At 38.0% G+C, this 26,304-nt stretch overlaps 1 protein-coding gene across 4 annotated transcripts in view; it reads left to right on the forward strand.

Annotated features, from left to right (window-relative positions):
* Window positions 1-604: 604 nt before the first annotated feature.
* The window catches only part of LOC114244054 (very long chain fatty acid elongase 4), a 28,049-nt gene continuing 2,349 nt past the window's right edge, over window positions 605-26,304 (forward strand). The window contains exons 1-5 of one of the 4 annotated variants that reach the window (XM_028175761.2): window positions 605-702; window positions 18,325-18,419; window positions 19,449-19,717; window positions 20,970-21,141; window positions 24,305-24,432. In XM_028175761.2, the coding sequence (XP_028031562.2) occupies window positions 18,338-18,419; window positions 19,449-19,717; window positions 20,970-21,141; window positions 24,305-24,432 (651 nt within the window). In that variant the 5' untranslated portion in view covers window positions 605-702; window positions 18,325-18,337. Of the gene's footprint in view, window positions 703-1,449; window positions 1,525-16,908; window positions 17,015-18,324; window positions 18,420-19,448; window positions 19,718-20,969; window positions 21,142-24,304; window positions 24,433-26,304 lie in introns of those variants that run through there. The other 3 variants (XM_089732299.1, XM_089732300.1, XM_089732298.1) reach the window with 3 other exon arrangements.

Genomic DNA, 26,304 nt, shown 5'->3' on the forward strand with positions numbered 1-26,304 from the left:
TTACAACGGCTGCCCCACCCTTCGAACCGAAACGCATTACTGCTTCACGGCAGAAATAGGCATAAAGCGTTAAAAGTACTTAAGTGCACAACCCACTTAGGGATATGCGGTCAATGGGTCTTATTTATTATTCTATTGTAGTCTGCTTATTCATTCGGACATAAGGGCAGGAGATGGTACCATGACAAAATAAGGTAGGATAAGTGGTTCTCTCAGATCAATGTGTTTTTTTTTCCTGCCTAAGCTGGTAGCCTTGAGAGGCTATTCCAGCGTAACCTTAACTAGTAGGTGAGCTCACGGGGCTCAAACCTGACGACGTTGCTAACACGAACCCTAGCAAGAGGCGTGCTTCGCAGAATCTACCACCGGATCGGAAACGCGACCCACTGAGAAGATCCGGCAAGAAACTCAGTGGGCTGTGTCTGTTAATTTACTCGTCGAGCCCTTCGTCGCAAGCGACGAGTTCGACGAGAACGGTGACCGGGGAATGTGCGAAGATCTCAAGTGTAAACTAAAAATATGAGCATTTATTGAGTACACAGTGTAACGATTCTTACGTAAGTGCATTTCGCTCGACGGTGGAGGCGATTTGCGAGGTTCCGCGCTTGGAGAAGGCAGTCGGTAGTCGGAAGCCTGGCGCCTAACTTGCGCCATCAATAAAGTGAGTGTTATAGTGTATTTAAAAAAAAAAAAACAGAATTGGTACGTATTTAAACTGTTACGTTTTTAAGTTTTTTGTCATCGATTACAAAGTTTCGTAGTTGTGGATAATGCCGTATTGAGGAATTTGTTAAGAATTAAAAAAAAAAAGATCTCTATATATAAAAATGAATTGCTGTTCGTTAGTCTCGCTAAAACTCAAGAACGGCTGGACCGATTTGGCTAATTTCGGTCTTGAATTTTTTGTGGAAGTCCAGACAAGGTTTAAAAGGTAGATAAATATGAAAATGCTCGAAATTAAGTAAAAATAACAATTTTGTTTTTCCTTTGATGTGTCCCCTTGATGTGTCTTTTATTTATCGATTGAGGCACTACGAAGTCTGCCGGGTCAGCTAGTTATTTATAAATTTTAATATGAGTGCATGATTTTTTGCGCTTGTAGTACAGTGGTATTACACGCACCTCACATTCAAGAGGTCGTTTCTCGAAGCTGGTCACACATACCAATTTTTTTTTTTATTGCTTAGTTGGGTGGATGAGCTCACGGCCCACCCGGTGCTAAGACTGTTCAGTGATTACCGGAGCCCATAGACATCTACAACGTAAATGCCGCCACCCACTTTGAAATATCAGTTCTAAGATCTCAGTTTATTTACAACGGCTACCCAACCCTTTAAACCGAAACGCATTACTGCTTCACGATAGAAATAGGCAGGGTGGTGGTACCTACCTGTGCGGACTCACAAGAGGACCCACCACTAGTAATTACGCAAAATATACTTTTTGCAGGTTTGATTTTTACTCCACGATTTTATTCCTTCACCCTGGAATTTTAAATTGCGCATGGCGCACTGTACGTAATGTGTGAGTGAAGTATGCTCAATATTTATGATCCATTAGCATTTAGTTTGCATTTACATGACTTGTTCGTTTACAAAAAAAATTAAGTAAAAAAAAATATACGATTTGTAAATAGTCTCTGTCAAGACCAACGTAATGAATCCAAGTTTAATTAAACAACAAGAAGACGATTCAAAAATTGCGCTACAAAAGTTTCAAGTTCATTATCAGATCAATATTTTTGTTATTTTTATAATCATTTATTCAAATATAAACATGGTTGTCAAACTTGATGATTTAACAATTAAAAGTGACAAATACAATAAAAATAGTTCTAACACAAAACCTCATCAAATTACTAATTGATAATATATTTTAATGGAATAACCGATAATTACTTGGGAATTTTGATCACAATTTCACAATAAGTTGATGAATCCTTATCTTAAATGGTAAGAGTCGCCTTTGGTGGTAGCAATACGGCTTGTTATGAGATCGCGCACGCGTCATTATCCTATCTATTCCTATCGTAACGGTGATCTAAACTTCCGTTCCCACTATAAATAATAATATTTAATGGGTTCATTAGAATCGTCGTTAGACGATAATATTTTTTTCCGGCTGCGGTAAGTCGTGGACATAATTAAAACAATTTTTACGGCAAAATCTCGCAATTTTTGTGGCCGTAATGACGATATCTGTAAACTATTTGAAATATCGTAAATAATATAATGAGAATAAAAACTGCAAGATAACAATAGTTATCGTAACAATAGTTTTAATCCTTACATCAATTTACTATTAATGAGTCCTCGATATTTTGGACCTGTTCCAAGTGGCGAATAGACTGAATATTTGTGGGTAGGGTTTTAGAAGTAAATAAATCCATCTACCTTCTTTCTATTCCATTTTTTTGCGTTACCACTGTAACTCGATAGCTCGCCCAACAATATACACTTGCTATATTGATAGTTTTTTTTTTACTTTGTTACCACTTTCCATCATTCACGCATGGTAGCTTTATCAACACCTAATTTTACTACTTAAAATCTTATATTGCTTACAAGAGTCCTTATTATTACTTATTACTTCTCAGCTAAGTATATTACTTCAAATCTGATTCGAAATTTCAAAGTTATAGTGAAATAAAGAAACTCCTTTAATAACGCGAAAACGAACTCTAAAAACATTACTCCTATCCAATATTAAACTGACAGTCGTGTAACAAGAGTAATTGGCGAAGAAAATGGAAAACGCAAAACATTGTGTTCCGTTTTTTTTTTATTGCTTAGATGGGTGGACGAGCTCACAGCCCACTTGCTGTTAAGCGGTTACTGGAGCCCATCTACGACGTAAATGCGCCACCCACCTTGAGTATAAGTTCTAAGGTCTCAGTATAGTTACGACGGCTGCCCCACCCTTCAAACCGAAACACATTACTGCTTCACGGCAGAAATAGGCAGGGTGGTGGTGCCTACGCGTGAGGACTCACAAGAGGTCCTACCACCAGTAGCAAGAGGTCCTACCACCAGTTCTGCAGAACAACGTGAATTTGATTTAAATAAATTAACATTATATTATCTAATGTTATTAAACTATCAGTACGGTCATTATGCTAATCATTTAAATATCGGACGTGACTTTGAACTTGAAACTTGTTTTAGTAGGAAATGTTTCGATTTTTTAATTTTATCAGATGACTCATGTCAATGGCACGTCATTACAATACAATAGATTTTATTTTTTTATTGCTTAGATGGGTGGACGAGCTCACAGCCCACCTGGTGTTAAGTGGTTACTGGAACCCATAGACATCCACAACGTAAATGCGCCACCCACCTTGAGATATAAGTTCTAAGGTCTCAGTATAGTTACAACGGCTGCCCCGCCCTTCAAACCGAAACGCATTACTGCTTCACGGTAGAAATAGGCAGGGCGGTGGTACCCACTCGCGCGGACTCACAAGAGGTCCTACCACCAGTAATTACGCAAATTATAATTTTTAGATACTTTTAATAGATACTTTAACTTACTTTATTTTATTGCTTGACGGGTGCGGCGAGCTCACGGCCTGGCTGGAGTCAAATGTTTACCGATGCCCATGGACATCAACAGCGTAAATGCCGCCATTCACCTTGAGATATGAGTTTGTAGTATCAGTCCTACAGTGACTATATGAAGTAGCCTGATAGAGCCATCTATCCATGACCTATCTGACGTTCTGCAGTGGTTCTTACCGGAGTCCATAAGCAGCCCAATTCCACAATGCAAGCGGTCGTCTCAAGGACATGTGACTATTTCAATTACATCGTAAAAATTATTATTCTGCAAAATATTCACCATAGCATAACGACAAGCAAATCGTATGACAGCAATACCACCTCGAGTTCACCGTCATAGACATTGGAAAAGATTGATTTGGAATTGAGTTTTTTTACTTTACAAAAAAATATATTTATATTGGTGGTAGGACCTCTTGTGAGTCCGCGCGGGTAGGTACCACCACCCCGCCTATTTCTGTCGTGAAGCAGTAATGCGTTTCGGTTTGAAGGGTGGGGTAGCCGTTGTAATTATACTTGAGACCTTAGAACTACTCAAGGTGGGTGGCACATTTACGTCGTAGATTTCTATGGGCTCCAGTGACCACTTAACACCAGGTGGGCTCTGAGCTCGTCTACCCATCTAAGGAATAAAATAAAAATTCGCTATGAAAAATTTTAATAATTCTATTTGTTCTTATCTATATACTTAATAATTGTTAACTTAATACTTAATACTTAATAAATTGTTTTAAAGCCTTTGCTGCTTTGAAATGTGTATGTGAATATTTCAATAAATAACTATAATAATCGATTTAAAAAAAAGAAAATTGCACAAAATTATTATTTTTTGTTGAAAGTGAAGAAAAAGCTTTCGTTTTATGATAAAATTACATTGAAGCTTTTGAATGGTTGTTGTGATCGCTTTTATCGGCAAAAGCTTGGATGTCGAGAGTTCATAAAAGTTGGTCTCGTTTTTGAGACGCATACTTTCTTGATTAAAGAATTAATTAAAATTATAAATTAATACATATATTAGCTGTGTATAAAAGTACATACATAGAGTTACTTAAACATTAAATAAGTAAATATTGAATGGCGCGCGTGGGGTAAGTTTAATAAGAAGTTCAAGTCAAACTAATATCGCTAGTTCAAACACAATAAATAGCTACAAAAAAAAACGTGTGGCACTCGGGAACTGCCGCGGTAAAGATTGCAAAAATTGCATAGCATTTTTTATCATAGACAATGATAAATTAATATTAAAACAATAATAAAACAAGACCACGCTATATTAAACATTAATAAAAGCAAAACATTAACTGTCCCCTTCACACTCATAAGCTAGACCGCGCGAGAGAGAGATGGGCAGATTTTTCATGATGCGCATGCAGTGTGACGTCACGCCACGCGCTTATTCACAAACACTACACAAGCGCAATGTGTGAATGTGTAGAACGCGAGCTACATGGTAGGCGGAGTGAGGGGTGTTCGGTTTTTTTCGTTACGGAATTTCATGATTCTGTCGCCGCGCTCAAGGCCCGCGATAAAAGCTATGCAATAGCTTAAAAGTCAATATAACTATGAGAATTGGTAATAAAAAAACAATACATTATATATCTATTTTGGCTGTCTACAACGAAACCTTTTTTCGCACGTCCCAAATTAGAAACCCAATAGGTGCCTAAATGAGACACACAACAATGAGTACCTACGCGTTAAGAGTATGTTTTTAACCGTTCAGTCATTGAGAAAGTTCTAGAGTTACGTCTGGACAATAGCTAATAATCAAGACTCTATTATTTTTCGTCTAAGACGTCAAAGTCCTTGGAAAGAAATGCTTAGGCTATTTGACAGTTCTAAAGTGTAATTAAACGCCTTCTCTTAATGTCAATCCCTCACGATTATGTTGTGTTTCAAAGAAAGTGAGAGAGGCATAATTATGTGCGTTGTTGTGTGGTTTACATTAAATTAAAAATTAATTAGGGTGTTAATTTCACTTTATTAATATTCATTAAAATTTAAATGTTTGCTTTCATGTATTGTACATATTATTAATTTCTTTTGAACTTTTTATTGTTTTTAATTGTTTTTAAGCCTAATTAATTAGTTTAATTCATTTTTAATTTTAGAATTTCAAATACCATAGATTACAAAATACATAATAATATACAGATCTGAAGACTTAATAATTTAGACAGTACGCAATAGAAAAAATTCAAATTTCAACTTCATGTCCTGAAGTGAATTCCATGTTCGCATTACAATGTCTATGCCATTTAATGCTAGGTGAGGCGTGAAGTCATTCTGCACTCTTAACACTAATAATGTGAAACATCGACATTATTTTGTAAAAGTAATATGCAAAAAAGAACAGATTGTGATAGGAACTAAATATGTCATAATGATAAAATAAAATATTACGAAAAGATAATTTGTTTTCAAGTAAAACACAGGTTATGTGTACTGTAGTAAACAGCACTGTATACACTACGGAGTATACACTATAGGTATCCGAGCTCAGTGTAGCGAGAGAGATGGCTTAACGCCGGATCGAGTGGGAGAGAATCGCACAGTCGATTGCGCATGGCGACGCGTCGCCACACCGTACACACTACTGCATATAGACTGTATATATATACCACCACATAGCGTGGCGACGCGTCGTCATGGCATGCGTCGCCACGCCAGAAATTGGTTTTACGTGCGGCTATAGATGTTTCACATAAAAAAAATCGACAAACTAAGAATACATTTACTAAGAATAAGAACAAATCAGGTACCAATTATCCGGACCCAATTTAAGATTCCTGTTATGAGTACCAGTGATTGAGGAACATACTTATTTTAGAAACTAGGTGCCCACATAAAAAAAACAGATTTATATCAATGTCAAAAGATTTACTTTTCTTTGTTTAACTTGGTACGTGTTTTTACCGGCAATATATGTTGGAGAAACTGATGAGAGCGTATTAATGCGAGACGAATTCTGTACACCTAGACTATATCCAGAAGTGTACATTTATATATCTTTCAATATATAGATAACTAGCTGTACCCATCCGCTTCGCTGGGCATTTAAAATTAACATTATTATTTCTAACCCCCACAAACATTCTGATCATTAAGGCCCCCACAACTGGTGTAGGGAGTCCAAGATTCATATAAATATTAGCCTATCCATTAAGTACATGTATTTTCTACATGGATACCAAGTTTCAAGTCAATCGGATGCATGTTTCAGTAGTTATAACGGAACACTCGTAAAAACCATTGTAGATTTATATATTAGTATAGATAAACAGCCAAATAAAGAGCAAACAAACTTGTTCATCACACATTATGTTTAATCGACGTGGGAATCGAACCCGCGACCCTCGGCACAACAGTCAGTCACGCTAATTACTATACCATCGAGTCAGTGGATTATATATTATATCTAATCGAAGCCACCTATATATGTATGTATGTATGTGTATCGCGTATGAGAACTACACGATGTGATATCGCTGGGAACGGCTGTCAGGTGTTTTTGAATAGCATGAGAAAGCATTCAATTGTTAAACCAAACGAGAACTCTTCGAAAAGGATTTATCAGCTGTCCATAGCTGTCGCAAATAGTTAAGACCTTTTTAAAAAGGTTTTGTTCAAAATGAATGAAAGTAAGACACAAATACTTCATTATCGATATTCCCAGGCGAATTTCACAGCTTGCTAGAAAATGTTGCTTGCTCTATATTGGCTATATAGTAGAAGAGATTATCATAAGTAAATGATCTAAAGAAAAAACTTTCCGAATTGACATTATCGATTTTTTACCGGTGAGAAATAAAAATAAATAAGCTTTGTTATAGTTTTTTTTTTATCACTAGATGGGTGGACGAGCTCACAACTCACCTGGTGTTAAGTGGTTACTGGAGCCCATATACATCTACGACGTAAATGCGCCACCCACCTTGAGATATAAGTTCTAAGGTCTCAAGTATAGTTACAACGGCTGCCCTACCCTTCAAACCGAAACGCATTACTGCTTCACGGCAGAAATAGGCAGGGCGGTGGTATCTACCCTCGCGGACTCACAATAGGTCCTACCACCAGTAAAAATTGTTGTATTGCTGCTTTCTTCTTCTTCTTTCTTCTTGTATGCGTTCTTGTATTTATTTACAACCTTATAAATATACATAGTATTCGTGATATTGAAAATCGAGAAATATATAAAAACTGCATGGGCCCGCATTATAATTTTACGAGTCTGCCCTTAGCACTGAAGTGTCATCATAGAGAAAGCGCTGACCGAGGAATCCTAATTTACATAAACCTCAGCACGTTTTATTATGACTAAAGATGAACTGGTCGACCTTACGACTTCTGAGTGGTCACCGGAGCACATAGACATGACTGCCGCGACCTTGAAACATGAGGTCAAAATCTCAATAGTTTCATAGCAGTTACCTTCAAAATAGAAGACAAGACAGCTTTGCGGCAGAAAAGACAGTACTGATCGTTTCTCATTCGGTATCGATTATACAAATTTCAAGAGTTTGAGTTCTATGCGATAGATATTTGAAATGAAATGTTACCTGCCCTAGACTGTCCCTGGCCGCGGGGGTGGCGAAGTTGTTGCTGCTGTCAGGGTCATCCGTGGTTATCGCACCATCTCCTTTGAGGCGGCGTGTGTAGTGGCTGGGACGCCGCCTTGGGTCCTGGAGGCGGAGGCGCTCGCCGCTGACTACGCTATCAGTGGCGGGCTGACCTTCGTGCCCGGGGCGTGGCGCGTCCCAGCCCCAGTGTGGTCAGAGCGCGGAGGGCCCAATCTCGGCGGTCCGTGCTAGAATCATGGTCCAGGCAGCTGGCCGATCCTTCGACTAGTGGTAGGACCGCCGAGGCGATTCACCCAGTCCTTGTGGACTGGGTGAATCGTGACAGAGGACGCCTCACTTTCCGGCTCACGCAGGTGCTCACTTGGCATGGTTGCTTCGGTGAGTTCCTGCAGCGGGATGGAGACGAGCCGACGGCAGAGTGCCACCATTGTGGTTGCGACTTGGACACGGCAGAGCACACGCTCGTTGCCTGCCCCGCATGGGAGGGGTGGCGCCGTGTCCTCCTCGTAAAAATAGGAAACGACTTGTCGTTGCCGAGTGTTGTGGCATCGATGCTCAGCGACGACGAGTTTTGGAAGGCGATGCTCGACTTCTGCGAGTGCACCATCTTGCAGAAGGAGGTGGCGGGGCGCGTGAGAGACGCGCAAGCCCGCCGCCGTCGAGTGGGGGACAGGGAGGTGGATCTCGCCCAAGCCCTGGCCCTCTAAGTGTTTCGGGTCCCCTTCACATGTCGGTCTGGGGACCGGCGAAGGGGGCCTAAGAAGACGACATGCAAATGCTCTGCACGCGTTTTACGCAAAAGCATCCGGGTGATAGAAGGCCGGCTATCCTCGACCTACGCTGGTTCTGACCCGGCGGGGTATTCCGTAGGATAGCCCATTCTAACCAGCGCCATCTAGGCGGGCTCCGGATAGCCTGCCCGACCGAGAGGGCTGGTGGTCGTGACGGCGACGACCGCCGGTCCGGCGTCCCGAGGGGAGGGTGATGGCAGAGATGTGCTCCGCACTAAACGCTTCACTTTCCCCCCTTTGCCTTTTCATGAGTTCTGTCTCATGCAAGGTTCGGACGCGGGTTGTTGAGCGTGAGAGTTGGAAAAAAAAAACATAGACTATGGACCCTTTGTCGACTGTAGGTAGCGGCCTCCCCCCTGTGAAGGTCAAGGGGCGACCTGAGGGGGTGAGGCCGCGCGGCGCGCTACCAGCACTCTAACGCGCTGCCGTGGAGTGAATAGAGCGACCGGTCGACGGTGTATGGCGTCCCGACCCGGCAGGCTGGTTCTGGTCCAGCGGGGTATTTCGGGACACCAGCGGCACCGTCTGGGCGGCCTGACGGGCTGCCGTACCGAGACAGCCGACGTTTCAGAGCCTTCGATTCGCCTCGAAGGCTCCGTCGGCTGGGCGTCCTTGGGGTCAGCCGCGCCGTCTGGTTGTAGTGTTGACCGTGGTAGCCCCCCTACCTCATCCGGGTTCTGACCTCGGAGGGGATCGGACGTCGGGTGTAAGAGTGCAGGGGAGTCGTTTAGTGGGTGGGTCCTAAAATCCTTGGGCCCGCGGTCTGCTCACAACACCATGCAGATCGTTGAGTCTCACATACCCCGCGCGCCCCTTTTGCGCGGGGACCTCGTAGGAGGTTCGGCCCTCTACCCGAAAAAAAAATTAAAAAAATGGACCTTTTGTCGAACCCTTTATCGCAAGCGACGGGTTCGACGAATACGGTGAGCTCAACGCACCTAAAAGCACCGTTACTGGATCGGGAAGTTCATGTCGGAATTCAAGTGTCGCTCCAATTACCAAACTCAATAAATTATTGTAAAGCATTCTTCTAATTTGATTGTGTGGGAAGGTAATAATTACATAATCATAGAGCCGCGGACGACTATTCCGGGAAATGGTGTTATACCGTACATATAGTACGCAGAGCGAGTACACCGCGGAAACCTATTACATCTCTCGTGTTATGTTAACCAGATTATGAGAATGAATTTAGAACGTACAATCTCGTACCGAGAGACATTTAATTGAGTGTTTCAAGACATTCATTTTATTACTTTAGCGTTAAATTCGTTATTATTGTATAATTAGTATAATAGACAAACTCACGGCGTACCTACCTGATGTGAAATTAACACAAGATCTCTTATTAGGTTTGACATTGACGTACGAATGTTGTGTTTTATAATCAGTCCATAGAATTGAAAATGGTACGATCCGTGATGGCTTGTCGTGTGACTATTACTTAATTTGTTTTTATATTGTCAGTACATTCGTTCCGGTCACAGTCCTCGCCGAACCCGTCGCTTGCAACCAAGGGCTCGACGAGTAAATTAACCCATAGACACAGCCCACTGAGTTTCTCACCGAGTCTTCTCAGTGGGTCGCGTTTCCGATCCAGTGGTAGATTCTGCGAAGCACTGTTCTTGTTAGGGCCAGTGATAGCATCACTCATGGTTTGAGCCCCGTGAGATCACCTATTCGTCTGGTTACGCTGACATAGCCTCTCAAGGCTATCAGCCTAGGTAGAAAAAAAAAACATTCCTTTGCTTTGTTTTCTTTTGGCCGTACACCTCCTTTACTAAAACTATGTAAGTGAAACTTCATAGACAACGTCAGTAGGTCAACTCAGAAAAAAAAAGCGAGTCATGGCATTAATAAGAAAACTTACATAATAAAGGCTTGTAATGCCGATGTTACTTAACAAGAAACGGTACCTGATTTTAGAGTTTCACTACCTCCGTCCTTCGTACACGATTCTATATTTTGTATCTCTCTCATCGCTTTCACCTTCGATGGCCAGACGTCGCAAGACAAATGATGACCGTCTTGATAATTATTGTTGATTCAAATGAATGGAGACAAATCTCAGTTTTAGAGGGCTAAGGTTATATTTCGATGATATTGTAGTTTAACATTTCTTAATTTTCTTAATGTCTGTCGGTTAATTGTTTCTTATTTATAGAACGATGGAATTGTTTAAGGAAAGTGTTGTGTATAATGATTAACTCAAACATAAATCAGACCGGCTTTCGGTCGTTTCTTAATTTTTCTTGTGGCGTTAAAATAATTTACTCTTCCTTTGCGGTTTAATCTCGCCTTTATCACCTTTTTTCCGTAGTTGTCACGGAGTACTAAGTTGTTATTTATTTGTCGATATTTGAATATACCGTTAATTATCGTCAAAATATCTAGAGTTACGATTGTTTGGTTTCTTATAAAAATTTAATAAGGTATTCGATATTTTTGCTAATAGGAAAAAATTGCACAAATCCGTAAAAATTGTTTTATTTTATACGCTGGTAGCCTAAAAGGCTACTGGTCACCGTCCTCACCGAACCCGTCGCTTGCGACGAAGGGCTCGACGAGTAAATTAACCCATAGACACAGCCCACTGAGTTTCTCGCCGGATCTTCTCAGTGGGTTGCGTTTCCGATCCGGTGGTAGATTCTGTAGATCCGACAAGACATGTTTCGGGTGACGGCGGCCTTGCGTTGCCCCGTCGCGATCGAAGAATAAATTAGCGGCGGCCACGACAAGAGGCTTATCGTACCGCGCTGCTTTTTTAAAGTAGCGTTCTGACGCTTCCTTAAGATACTTACGTGTCGGTACTAAATTTAGGTCGTCGTGTAGATCTACATTCCTCACATATCACGGTGCTCCGATGGCTATCCTGCAAAAACAACCATCCTGTCTATACCTGCCGGGAAGCAGTCGCGCGTTCCTCTTTGACGAGTGGGTCAGCCGTTATATAACTTATACATATAACATAGTTGAGGCTTTGACACAGTCTCAAAGTAGGTTGTGGCATGTGATATTAACGGGCACATCTAACCATTTTAAATCAGGTGGGCCCTAAGCTCACGTACCCACGTGAGCAATTAAAAAAAAACTTTACTTTTATGGTTGGAGTTTCTTTGTTTTATATATTACTAGCTTTTGCCCACGACTTCGTCCGCGTGGAATAGTTCACAAATAAATATGCAAAATTAAATGTATATTTTTCAATATTTGTGAGAGATTTTCTTAATATTTGTTTCCGTAAGAACCTTGTACAGAGTATTAGAAAACTACAAAAAAAAAATTTAAGCCAAATCGGTCAAGCCGTTTTCATGTTATGTCGTGACAACGGAAAACGTGTTTCATTTTTATATATATAGATTATATTGTGGCACTTCCGCAATAAATAAAAGATTTAGATAAGTCATAAGTGACAATTTTTAGGAAAAGTTTTTTATTTCAAGACTCGATCTGGAAATTATAGTCAAGATAGAAGTCGAGATCCCGAGAAAAATGAAAATATTATACACGAATCGCTTTTATGGGGATTCATGTATAATATTTTCGTTTTTCGCAAAAAGAAATAATCGCAAGAGGTGAATTTACGACATAAAATTTTTTCTAACGTGACAAATGTATTTTGTTTTCTGTTATTTGTTCACGAATATTTTCGCTTTGACGATTATATATGTAATTGATTACACCCTATGTATTGTCGAGCACGTAATGCTAATTAATTCTGATTCTATTTACTTACGCCGGTACTCGAGCGAATTGAAGTAAGGTCTGTTCACTTTATTTACGTAACCCAATGAATTACAGGCGCCGAATATGGAGACATATAGTATTGTCGGCTGCCGCAAATAGTAAATGCAATTAAAGCTACTTTTATGCTTTAATCTCCGGATTTTTATTGTCATTATCTATAAATATTAATACGTGAAGCAAAATCTTTGTATCCCTTTTTACAAAAATTGCGCGAATGGAGGATTATGAATTTTTCCACACTTATAGAGAATATAGAGAAGAAGTGTACAATGCTAATATTTTTTTAAAATAATGCATAAAATATACATTACATTAAATCAATAAAGAAAACATTACACACACTAACATGTAGTTGACACACACATAAAATATACTCTTTGTTTATGGTCAAATTTTTTTATTGCTTAAAGTCTGTAGTTAATTTGTGAATAGGTTAGTATTGTTTATCTTTAATATTACAAGTATTTGTCTATAGTGTAGTCTTGGCGAAATCTGTAACAATAGGACCATAATAATGTTAAAACTTATAATTTCAATTAATTATAGTCGAATTTCGACTACTGCGCGACCACTAGTATTAATAGTTTCGAAATTTCAGACAATTGACAGTTTTCGTGGTCACGGATCATTATACTATTATGCATTTATAATTATGAAATACTTTGGTGGTGGTGGTAAATATTTTGGTGGTAAATATTTTGGTGGTAAGTGGTAGGACCTCTTGTGAGTCAGCCCGGGTAGGTACTGCCTATTTCTGCCGTAAAGCAGTAATGCGTTTCGGTTTGAAGGGTGGGGCAGCCGTTGTAGATGTCAATGGGCTCCAGTAACCACTTAAAACCAGGTGGGCTGTGAGCTCGTCCACCCACCTAAGTAAAAAAAATGTATTTCTTTGTTAAATATTCAATGAAAATAAAAAACCGTAAAAGTAGCTTTAATCACGGAGATATCGTTTTTTTAACAATATACCAAGATTGGCGACATAAAGCACCCACAAATCTACTATATAATTTACAAGTGGTACACTACATTGAATTAAATACTATGACATACAAAGTGGTTTGAAAAAACATTCCCGAAAGAGAAAGCGACTTTTAAAAGAGACCACGTTTCACTGTCAGCAATGAAATACAATTGAAATCAGATAACGCGCGAGGTCAACGTTCAAGCGTAGCATGAGAGGTCTATCAATTTTGTTTTACACTGCCTGTTAATTACACCATAAGTTTACAATACACACTAAAACAATAGGTATTTACGTTGTATGTTACGGCAATATAACCCTTAAACATCATAAAGTAAAGGTCTCTGATTAGAATTATAATAATATAATAATATAAATAAATAAATATTTACTAACAATCACGCCACGTCAACTGGTCCCGTGATAAGTTCGTAAAGAACTTGTGTTACAGGTACCAGATAACGGAAATAAATATAAGATTTTTATTATACACATACATTATTGAATATACATCCATAACCCTGGAAAAGACATGTTATATTTATCATACAAATATCTTCCCTTGGCGGGATTCGAACCCGCGACCCCCGTATGTAGTGACCATGTCACTTACCACTACACCAGACGGCCGTTGTATTGTACCTACTTTTATATTGTAATCAATGACAACTTCGCGGCAAAAATATGTAGAGGTTCGGTACCTATCTAATGATATTTGCTTTTAGTAGACTGAACTTTTATAATTTACGCAATGTATTATATGTATATACCGCTTATTGTCAAACTGTATAAGCCGCGGAGCTTTTGATTATTAGGTCATAATTTGGAAAGCTTAACTGAATAAATGGTAAATAGGGAAAAAATTAGTCACGCATTGCCCGATTTCATCTAAAATAGAACAACCTTGTATTTATTATTATTTAAAAACTGAAATAAGCAGTAATGTTATCTTATATGTATAAAGAATATGTGCACATTTTCTTTTCTTTCTTCTATAGAATTCTTAATTATTCAGTGTAAGTGTCAGTTTTTAAATATATTATATACATCATTATTTTGCTTTTTAAAATTAGCGCAAAAAAACCCATCTGTAATGTTTGTTCCAGAACGCGTTAATAAGCGTTTATATTTGATTGACGTTGAAATTGATTAACAATATGCTAATTACTCATATCGCCAACTAAGATTTCAGCGGGTCTAATAAGGGGAAAGTATTGAATGACGCGATATGTTGTTACAAATTGCATTGTTAACAAATTGACGTGTGAAAATAATTATTTAAATCATATTTTAAAATAACTCGCTTGAGGCTCTTATGCTAAATTACATTAGAAATAATATCTATTTGCTATTTACCGATTCTTTACTTGTGATTAGTTTTACGATAAGCTTCTTCTAAGACTTCGACTCGTATAAATAAGCAAAGTTTTTTTTTATTTATTGCTTAGATGGGTGGACGAGCTCACAGCCCACCTGGTGTTAAGTGGTTACTGGAGCCCATAGTCATCCACAACGTAAATGCGCCACCCATCCTGAGATACACGTTCTAAGGTCTCAAGGTCTAAAGTATAATTACAACGGCTGCCCCACCCTTCAAACCGAAACGCATTACTGCTTCACGGCAGAAATAGGCAGGGTGGTGGTACCCGACCGCGCGGACTCACAAGAGGTCCTACCACCAGTAAATTACACAAATTATAATTTTGCGGGTTTCATTTTTATTACACCATGTTATTCCTTTACCGTGGAAATCAATCGTGAACATTTGTTGAGTACGTATTTCATTAGAAAAATTGGTACCCGCTTGAGATTCGAACACCGGTGCATCGCTCAACACGAATGCACCGGACGTCTTATCCGTTAGGCCACGACGACTTCAGGTTGTAGGTGGCCATAAATAATTTATTTTTAAACTAAATTCGTAGGAGAGCAATAACTAAAAAAGGCTTTAACTGAAAAAAAAGCATTAACTAAAAATGTCACAACCAATACATCTATCATCATCAACATCATCATCAGCCTTTATCTGCCCACTGCTATATATCTATCGAAGTATTTGAAATCTAAATATTCAGTTTTACATATTTTGCCAACGTTTATTATGTTTTGAAGCTTGTTTATGTAAGGTCAGTACAACCATATTTGCACGCAGAGCATTGTACATGACACTTTCATTTCAACATATTTGTAATAGTTTCTAAGTCTTAAGCTATCTGTACCAACCAATTTAATAGGCTTTAGAAATTAAATATAATATATTTCCGGTCATCATAAATAATTTCAACTTAAACGTCATTAAAAACCGCCCTAATCACGTCATTACGGATCCTCTAGATCCATTAACGGCGCTTTTAGATACCTTGCCGTAGGCTTTAGTAGGCTTGCCGTGTGACTGCTACTTAATTTGTTTTTATATTATCAGTACATTCGTTCCAGTCATCGTCCTCGCCGAACCCGTCGCTTCCGACGAAGGGCTCGGCGAGTAAATTAACCCTCAGCCACAGCCCACTGAGTTTCTCGCCGGATCTTCTCAGTGGGTCGCGTTTCCGATCCGGTGGTAGATTCTGCGAAGCACGGCTCTTGCTAGGGTTCGTATTAGCAACATCGTCAGGTTTGAGCCCCGTGAGCTCACCTACTAGTTAAGGTTACGCTGATATGGTCTCTCTAGACCATCAGCTTAGGTAGGAAAAAAAATATATATTTTACACTCAACGGCCGTATTATGGGACACTAAAATAGAAATTCTATGCAAAAACATAATAATATGACGAAGTAGACTGGTGCCCTCAGAGAGGTCCCTTTCGTACATTACGCTCGAGCCGAAATGTTTTGTGCGACTATCGGGTCGTCGCGACCGCTGACGGGGGTGCGGAACCGTCCTCGGGGAACTTTCTCTGCCCAGGCTTTAAATTTCCTGCCTATGGAGGCAAGGCTGATGAGCTGCGGATTTGAGTGATGCAGGTTTATGAACGTTAGGTAGGACGTTGATAGTTGTCTTCTTTTCGTCTTCTTCGTTTCTTGTTTCTTCCTTTCTTTCTCCTTCCACTTCGTCTTTGGTTTTCGGGGGGCTTTGTGCGACAATAGTCACTCGTATTTATAGTAGAACGTAGGGGTAGCTTAGTTATGAATTCTCTCGAATACCGTCTTAAGCAGTTGTTGACATGCGGAACATTAAGGAAAAAACTTTAACTATTTTTAGTTAACTAAATAGTGACGTTGCGCCGACATCTCTAATAGACATAATTACTGGTCCTGACAGGTTCATCAACGCAGAATCACTACGTAGAAGTACTGAGGCTGTATACTTGAAATCTGGGCAGCTGATGCCTTTCATCTTGTAAGCATCCACTAAGAAAATATTCGCGGAGACTAATGGTATGAAAGGATGAATTCATATTATCATACCAAAAGCAAGAAATTCTAATTAACTGTGTTTGGTTGGAAACCAATGTACAAATATATTGGTGTATTCTATAATTTTATTCTTAGTGATTATAAGTTTATATGGAAATTCTATTTGTTGGTGTCCACCTCTTCTATGAGATCCTTAACCCATCATTCGATTGTGATGAAACTTGGTACAGTTGTTAGCATTTTTGGGAAAGTTTATTTCTTTTTTTTTAAAGAAATTTTATGACCTGGTAGCTAAGACCTTTATAGGTCGTGTCTTATTTTAATTTATATTTTATTCTTATGAAAAATGATGATATGGAGTAAATTAAATGGAGATGATTAATTTGAGACATAATCAACTGGGGAGAAATTAAATGGAATGAGATGAGATGATATGGGATGAAATATAATCTCAGTAAAATGGTGGTCATTTACTGAGATTTTTTCAGTGGGCTTTCTGTAGATCCCGAGAAGCTACATCCAGCGGCTTTGTTTCATTTTCCCACATTTGTGCACTTTCACAGATATTAAACAGTCAATAAACCACCATTATTACACATTTAAACCTGAAGAAACACTAAATAGACAAAATAAAACAAATCACACAATTTCACTCCTCGCGTTCCTGCCAAAAAGTCAAAGTTTATTTCAATCATTAACGTACGACAGGAAACGTGAGAGTAGTTTTAAAAATCAATAATTTACGTACAATAGAGTGGATCTATCAACTAATATGAGCTTGTGATACAAGTAATTTCAGAACTCTAAAAATGTAACAAACAAACTCCTCCTATACTACCACCTTTTGGAGCACCTCATGGTGACCGGTAAAATAGAGGGAAAAAGGCCTAGGGGTAGAGGTCCCAAGCTATGGTCGGACCAAATAGCGGAAGAACTGGGAATATCTGTCAGCGACGAACTCCACCAAGCTACAAAACGGGATCGATGGAGACAGCTGGTTGACGGAATCAGACGGAGTCACGATCCTCAGCAGTGAGGGACCGATCGAAGAGAGAGATACTACCACCAGACTACAGAGACGTTAAAATCGCAGCAAACACATAACTATCTCATAATACAATTTTGTTGATTTTATTTATAGTAGGTTTACATTAATTTCTGGCAATAACAAATTTCTTAACACAGCGGGCTTACGTATGTTATTTTAATTGAAGCCTCAACTGCACTGAAATTACGATCGTATAACCAAAGCACATAAATGCCCGAACAACATCTACTTTAATTATATAATCAAAATGACTGAGCTAAAACCAGTTTTTCCTTTGTTACAGATTACACAGAAACATGGCCGATGTTATAGTGAATTCAACGCAGAGCGTTTTAAAAGACACATACGATTATTATATATGGACACTATCATTGTCAGGTTTGATATTCAGTTTAACTTATTATAATAAGGATTAGTCGTTATTAGGAATGAGTAAAAAAGATATCTTGTGAGGAGAAACGGAATGAATAGAACTAGCTATTGTTCACATTATCTTACCGTATTGCTTTCAAATTAATTTTCAAGTTCTTGTTTTTCAAGTTTTTACCAATACCTTGGTTTTGTATTCGGATCGATCAGCTCGCAAACTATATTATGTTCAGTGGTTAACGGAAGGAGTATCTGTAACCGCCTTTGGGACATGAGACATAACATGATTGAATTTCAGTTGGTGACAATTTTTTCTGGTCAGGCCGAAGTATATTCTTGCAGGATTATTTCGGCACTACTAAAAAGAAAATCTCGCAATATTCGTCATATTACATTCGTTGCGATAAATACTATTACTAGTGGTAAGGCATATAGGTAGAAATTACCATTCTGGTTATATTTGCCGCCACGCAATATCAATTCACTTAAAATTTCGACCTATTGTCTCAAGGTGGGAGGCAGTAATAGAGTTGAAATTTTTATATGTTTATGTTTGCTTTGTTCCTTGCTGGATGTCTTGTTGTTCTCTTCAATGAAACGATTTGGCTAATATTTACAGGTTTATTAAAAGATTAAAACTGTAGAACAAATAATAATGAAGTGCAATATGAGTTTAGTAGATAATGTAATCGTTAAAGATGTATATGTGTTCGCGATCGCTCGATGAAGTGAAGCTCGGTGGTAGGCGAGAATAAAAACTTGTTTGGAGGGGGGTTTAGAGATCCTTAACAGCTTTGTTTAGTTTTCGGCAGTCGTAGACATAATTAAAACCATTTTTACATTTTAAACTCCTCTAATCTAAATACTTTAAATTTTTCGTGGTCATGGACTACTCAGTCAGACGTAAAAATAGTTTTAATTATATGTAAATTAAGGAACTAAATATTTCTTAAGCGACTGACAACCCATCTCTAACAAATTATTATTTTTCTAGAATCTTCCTATATCTATAACAGTTATTGTAAACATTATTCGCAGATGATAGAACGAAGGGATGGCCACTGGTTGACTCGCCGCTGCCGACTGCGTTTTACACTTTAGCCTACCTCTTCATAGTGTGGATCGGTCCTAAGCTAATGAAAAACAGAAAGCCATTTCAATTAACATGGCTTTTAGTACCCTACAACTTAGCCATGGCTGCGCTAAATGCCTATATAGCGGTCAGGTTACTGACAGCCTCATTTAGATTAAGATATAGTTATATTTGTGAACCTTGCCGGCAGAAATATGACCCGGACGAATTGCAGGTTAGTATTATTTTTTTATTATTATTGCTTAGATGGGTGGACGAGCTCACAGTCGACCTGGTGTTAAGTGGCTACTGGAGCCCATAGACATCTACAACGTAAATTACTACAACGTAATAACCCACCTTGAGAAACAAGTTCTAAGATATCAGTATAGCTATAACGGCTGCCCCACTTTTCAAACCGAAACGCATTACTGCTTCACGGCAGAAATAGGTACTTACTCGCGCGGACTCACAAGAGGTCCTATCACCAGTAAAAGAACGAAGAAGAAAGTAGTAACAAAGGCTGTACTTTTTTCCCAATCTATTCGCTGGTAGACCAGTGGCCTGTTCCCACTAAAGAGGGGTAAGTGAGCTCACGGGCTCAACCTGAGAGAATTTGGTAACAGCCCGCGTTCTGTGTAATTTTATTTGTCTTTGAAAGGGTCCAAAAATTAAGAGTGTCTCTCAAATTATTTATTTTAACGTAAACTAGCTAAACGACTTATCTGGTATTTAAGCGGTCACAACATATTTACCTGCAATAGAGCCTAAGGCAGAATCTTTGGGATAAAATCAGATTACCTAATACTAAAAAAAATTCCGTGCAAGACCTGGTCATGAAGAATATCAACAAGACAAAGGGACATAAAGCAAAAACGAAGATGTTTCGCAGAAATTGTTTGAGAATCTCTTTGACGTTCATCTGTAAACAGCAAATGGGTCCGCTTGTGATAATGGAGGGCTTCGCTAACTTTCGCGCTACGAAAATGACCGTCACACTTTGTCAAGGTCTCTCGAAAGAATTAACTTTAACATCCCTTTAGAAATGTAAATGAAGTCAAGAGGCTACACGAACAAAAACATTTGAAAATTTTCACGTCTGAATAGAATTGTTAATGAGTTGTTTACTTTAGTCACGGTGAATATACCACACCCAATAGGCATACCTAAATCACATTAATTGATGTTTTGTGCAACAAACATTTGTGACGAATCCCAATTATATTTTTCTTTGCAAATCAATGTTAGTCGCATGATGCATGGCTATTATTATTACAAATTCGATAATTGACATTTTAGAAATTAAAATCAAGAAATTATTTTTAAATACTTAACTACTCTTTAAGTTACTTTTAAGAAAAACATTTGTTAGTGAAATTTTAAAGCTAATTAATCCTATTAATTAGATTTGTGTGCTGCCTTAGAAACTGCGATTTCGTAAATTAGTCGTAATAGTGTTGCATCAATAACTTCAATTTGTTTCACAGATAGCAGATGCGGTATGGTGGTACTATTTTTCGAAGCTTCTGGAATTTTGTGATACCTTCTTCTTTATACTGAGGAAGAAGGATGAGCAGCTGACATTTTTGCATGTTTACCATCACTCGACCATGTTTTCGTTCTGGTGGATTGGAATCAAATGGGTGCCTAGTGGATCTAGTGAGTATCATTTATATCCTAGAATTTTAAAATCCAAAATAAATAAATATTAACACCCAAACTAATAAACCCCTTTTCTTAAGCGTATTAATTATTGAGTGCTTAGTACTATTGTTTTTAGTTTATCAAAAGTATTAGAAAATGTCAAATCTTAGTGCAGATAGCTAAGACTTGAAACTTTCTACATAATCATATTTTCTTGAGAATCCACGTATCAATAAGAGATTTTTAAAAGTGTTTTAGTGACATATCTTTTCATCTCTCTATCTTTTAAAAATATCACACGCATTTTATTTTACATTGTCATCAAAATAATAGAAACTTCTTTGCTCAGATTTCAACGCGCGGTATACAAATAAACTAGCATCTTTATTTCAGCAACGTGCTTCATTTTACACCACAACTCACATTTTGTTGCTCTAAATTCTTAAAACTAATATGAAATGTTCTTCAATTGTTTATAAGTCGTGACTGTTAAGCTCCTCAATCTGACATTGTATGATTTCAATTGTTATTTCCTCAAATTGTAATATAAATGCTTAAATAATGGGTCTCAGGATTACATGTCGCGATAAAAGGACCTTTCGAGGAAACAAGAACAATGAATTTTCTAGCCTGTCCCAACAATCGCGTGTTCCACTAAAATGTAGTAAAGAAAACACTGTTTGCTTCTCTCAGTAACGTTCGTTCTCAAATCAGAAATGGCCTTTGTAACCGTACTTTCTGATATATAATGTAATCACTTTCTTGTTGTAGTCAGAAAATTAAATTAACCGTTGATTTGCCAGATGAGTATTTTTTCAATTCAATTACATCTTTATTAACGAGCTGTATTAAGGGAAAGTGAAGCCTTCTTGGTAATTCTTAATTGAAATGTCTCATTGGTTTTCCTTTTTAAAAAATGATTTAATTTTCTTTCATAGCTCCAAGTCGAACCCAATACGACTTTTATGAAAATACTTAAATAATTTCGTTTATAAATGATAATTTAATATTTAAGAAAAAAAATTAGCATTTCATTTCCCTTTCTCGTTTTTCGGACGGTTAAAATAGGCAAATTCTATTTGTGGCTGGGTTACTGTGCGGAGACTGTAAAACCCAAGTTTTTTTTACGATCAGTCACTGGTAAAGAAAGTTCTGGTGAAATGCCCGATTAATACCTCGAAGTTAAAGTAATTGAGCTCGATAATCTTAAGTCAAACAACTGCTAATGGAATTCATGAGAAATATTGTTTGGTGTGAAAACTGCTTTATAGGATTAATTTTCTTTATCCGAATGTCAATTTAGTGGCTTAAAGGTTACTTGTGGAAGTAATTGTGATACGATTTCAGCGTGAATTTGAATGCGGCATTAAAATGTAGGTGTAATTCAATAAAAACATATTTTTTTAAACTTTATTTATTAATTTCAACTCTTTTCATCAGTCTTATATACAATTCAAAAATGTTTTTACGGTTTTTTTTTAAGCTTTAAATGTAAAGTTAATTTTCCGTTTATCTGCTTTGTATTAAATTATATTTTTACATATAAATAAATGATTTATTTCAACTTAAACGTTATTAAAACCCTATTCGATATATGTCGAAACATGGCATCTGTGCCACCGGCTCTAAATAAAAGGAGATTCTGAGAACACTTCAAAGGCGAGTCAATATTTTTTTAATTACCATTATTCATTTCCTGCTAGTTGAAAAAATATATAAAAATGAAAAAAATATAATGTAACTGTCTGGGACTCATTCTCATAACGCGTTGTCTGCTAAATAATTACTGAATTTAGATATTTATTGTCTTACTTTACATTTACAAAAGTCTCTTGATATTATTTTTAAGTTTATGTATATGTAGCATTGCGGAAGAGGAAGAGGTAGACCCGAAAAAAAATCAATGGATGGAGTCAAGAGAATCAGTGGAGAAAGACGATATGTGTAAGAGGGGAGAGAGCGAAGAAACGGTATATGATAGAGGAGTATGGAAGGAGAAAACATGTTGCACCGTCTCGAGGTGATTGGGCGAAGGGCAGGAGAATAATGATGTATCTATAACATTGAGGGTCATTGTTGTAAAGATGTACACGGCGCCCCTAAAGGAGTTACACATTACACTACATCTCTGTGTGGAAATGTAACTTAATTAGAACTTTATTTAGGTATAAAGTGACAAATGCATTTGAATAATAGTTATGAGTTTCAGTAACAACTTAATATTAATAGGCCGAAGACATCTGCCCATCTAAAGAAAAACAAATGAGAGTTTAACACGTTGAACGCCATGCGGCCCACCGGTGGGCTTAGCGTACTATACCATTCGGGCCAAGCCAAAATCAGGAAATCATTAATTTTTATCAACTTGAGATTTTCATTATAAAATTTATAAAATGCGATATTTGCGCGGAAGATAAAAATTTGTGACTTTTACCGCCTAGTTTTTAAGATATTTTAAAAGGCTATAATTTTGTGTGTGTGCTCTGAGGAATTGTTCGAGATGATACCGTCATCTCGTTTTTACCATTGCTCCGCCCGCCACCGGAGTAGAGTTCATCTACTACCTGGAGCCACTGCGGTCATCCACAGTGCGTTTCCAGAGGTATTTTTTGCCACATACTATCCGGCTATGGAATGAGCTCCCCTCCACGGTGTTTCCCGAGCGCTATGACATGTCCTTCTTCAAACGAGGCTTGTGGAGAGTATTAAGCGGTAGGTAGCGGCTTGGCTCTGCCCCTGGCATAGCTGAAGTCCATGGGCGACGATAACCACTCACCATTAGGTGGGCCGTGTGCTCGTCTGCCTACAAGGGCAATAAAAAAAAAATTGGTAAAAACTACAACTTTCCATTGGACTTGAAAACAAATGCGTTCGGTTCGGCTACAGGGCCACGCGGCTCACTTCCATACGCATTTGATTTGATAGCTGCAATCTGTGGCTCGTAGGAAACGCTTACGTTGGAATCCTCACGCGTTCATTAAGGTAAGGTTCACCGGTGAGCACCATGACCTGAATGAAGATACTCAATTTTTTTTTATGTAGCGTTTAACGTGTTAGGTAGCAGTTTCATATCAATAGGCCAAAGACGTCTGCCTACCACATATAGAGAAAAATAGTGATTGTTCTGTAGTCACAAAACTCAGAGATGTACTCATAAAATTATACATTTTTGTTTCAGCTTTCCTTCCCGCCATGGTGAACAGTGGAATCCACGTGCTGATGTACACTTACTATGGTCTTTCAGTTTTCGGTCCGACGGTCAGTCAGTATTTGTGGTGGAAGAAGTATCTCACGATCATGCAACTGGTAAGTGAACCTTGAAAGTGATGTTTTTTTTTCTTAACAGGCTCACGGCCCGTCTGGTATTATACCGTTATCGAGGCCCATGGGCATCTCAACGTAAGGACACAAATCTTATTGAGATAGAGTAAAAGTAGGGCTTGGCCTGGATGAATTGCTGGAACAGCGGGTCCTCCAAACCAGACTCTGTGACTATTTTTTGGCAGAAATAGGCATAGTTCTCGTAACTAATTGTCATATTTAATTAAATGTCTTGCTTTGAAATAGTTTTTAGTAACTACATGTTTTTCGGAAGACGATCGCATTTTACAATCTGCAAATTTACATTATTGAAATTTTTTTTTTTTTTTACGCGATTATTTTTATTTGGTTTATTCTGAACTTCACATAACCGTGGGTCTGTGGCAATGTATTCTACGAATACCATGCACGCTATTGCCTAGAAAGTATGAATTAGCACTTATTTACGATAATCACTGATAATAACGATGTCATTATATTGTCTAGTCTCGTCAGTCTTACCAAGAAAAATGTAGTCTCAAAATTTGCTTTTAAATTAATCATTTGTTTTTTTATATTTTTTTATTGCTTAGATGGGTGGACAAGTTCACAGCCCACCTGGTGCTAAGTGGTTACTGGAGCCCATAGACATCTACAACGTAAATGCGCCACCCACCTTGAGATATAAGTTCTAAACTCTCAAGTATAGTTACAACGGCTGCCCCATCCTTCAAACCGAAACGCATTACTGCTTCACGGCAGAAATAGGCGGGGTGGTGATACCTACCCGCGCGGACTCACAAGTGGTCCTACCACCAGTAAAAAGTTGTTATACTTCTATATTTAGATATATGCCAATTTATTTGATCTATGTATTGAGCTCCATTTCGTATTTGTATATTTTTTTCATATTGTAGTGGATAAAATATTTAAAAGCACCAAGTGTCTGTCCCTTAAATTATAAGACAGTAAAACTTTTGGCACGTACCCAATTATTTAGTGAACCACATTTTTATTATTAATAGTTGTAGGTGTTGCTAAACTTACTAATTAAGCTTTAACGTAGGCTTTAAAATAGAATCGCTTTCAGATAGTTTCTGAAAGTGCCTAATGGATGTTTAAGTTACCTTTTCATAAAATTTTACTATGGTTTTCTTCGAAAGTAAATAATTGAAGATTCATTTTTCGTACGAACGCTTAGAAACTAAAATGTCTCTGGAATTACATTAAACTGTAAATTAGTTCGTCCAGATCTTATAAAGAATACTTAAGAATGGTTTTGGAGGGTAGCATAGAGCACCCGCACACAAACACAGGTGTACTCTTGTTTATAATAATGAAGTGATATGAATAGAAAAACATAATTTATTTATAAAGTCCGACTTATTTAGTTGTAGTTAGATGAACTTATCTTCTTGAATAAACTATTATTAATTTATGACGCCCTTTGAAAGAAGCGGGTGGTGCTATTCTAGTTTAAACTTTTTTAATTTACTTCAAAAACTTTGCCTAGTTTTGGATTAGTTAAGAATGCTGCGTTATTTGCTGGCGGATTACGATAAAAGTGTATCAAACAAAAAAATAACGTTTTTTATCTCTTAGATGGGTGGACGAGCTCACATCCTACTTGGTGTTAAGTGGTTACTGGAACGCATAGACATCTACAACGTAAATGCGCCACCCACCTTGAGATATAAGTTCTAAGGTCTCAGTATGGTTACAACGGCGGCCCCACCCTTCAAATCGAAACGCATTACTGCTTCACGGCAGAAATAGGCGTGGCTGTGGTACCTGCCCATGCGGACTCACAAGAGGTCCTACCACCAGTAATTACGCAAATTAAAATTTTGCGGGTTTGATTTTTATTACACGTTGTTA

The sequence above is a fragment of the Bombyx mandarina genome, chromosome 13 (assembly GCF_030267445.1).
Source record: "Bombyx mandarina strain Sakado chromosome 13, ASM3026744v2".
Lineage (NCBI taxonomy): Eukaryota > Metazoa > Arthropoda > Insecta > Lepidoptera > Bombycidae > Bombyx > Bombyx mandarina.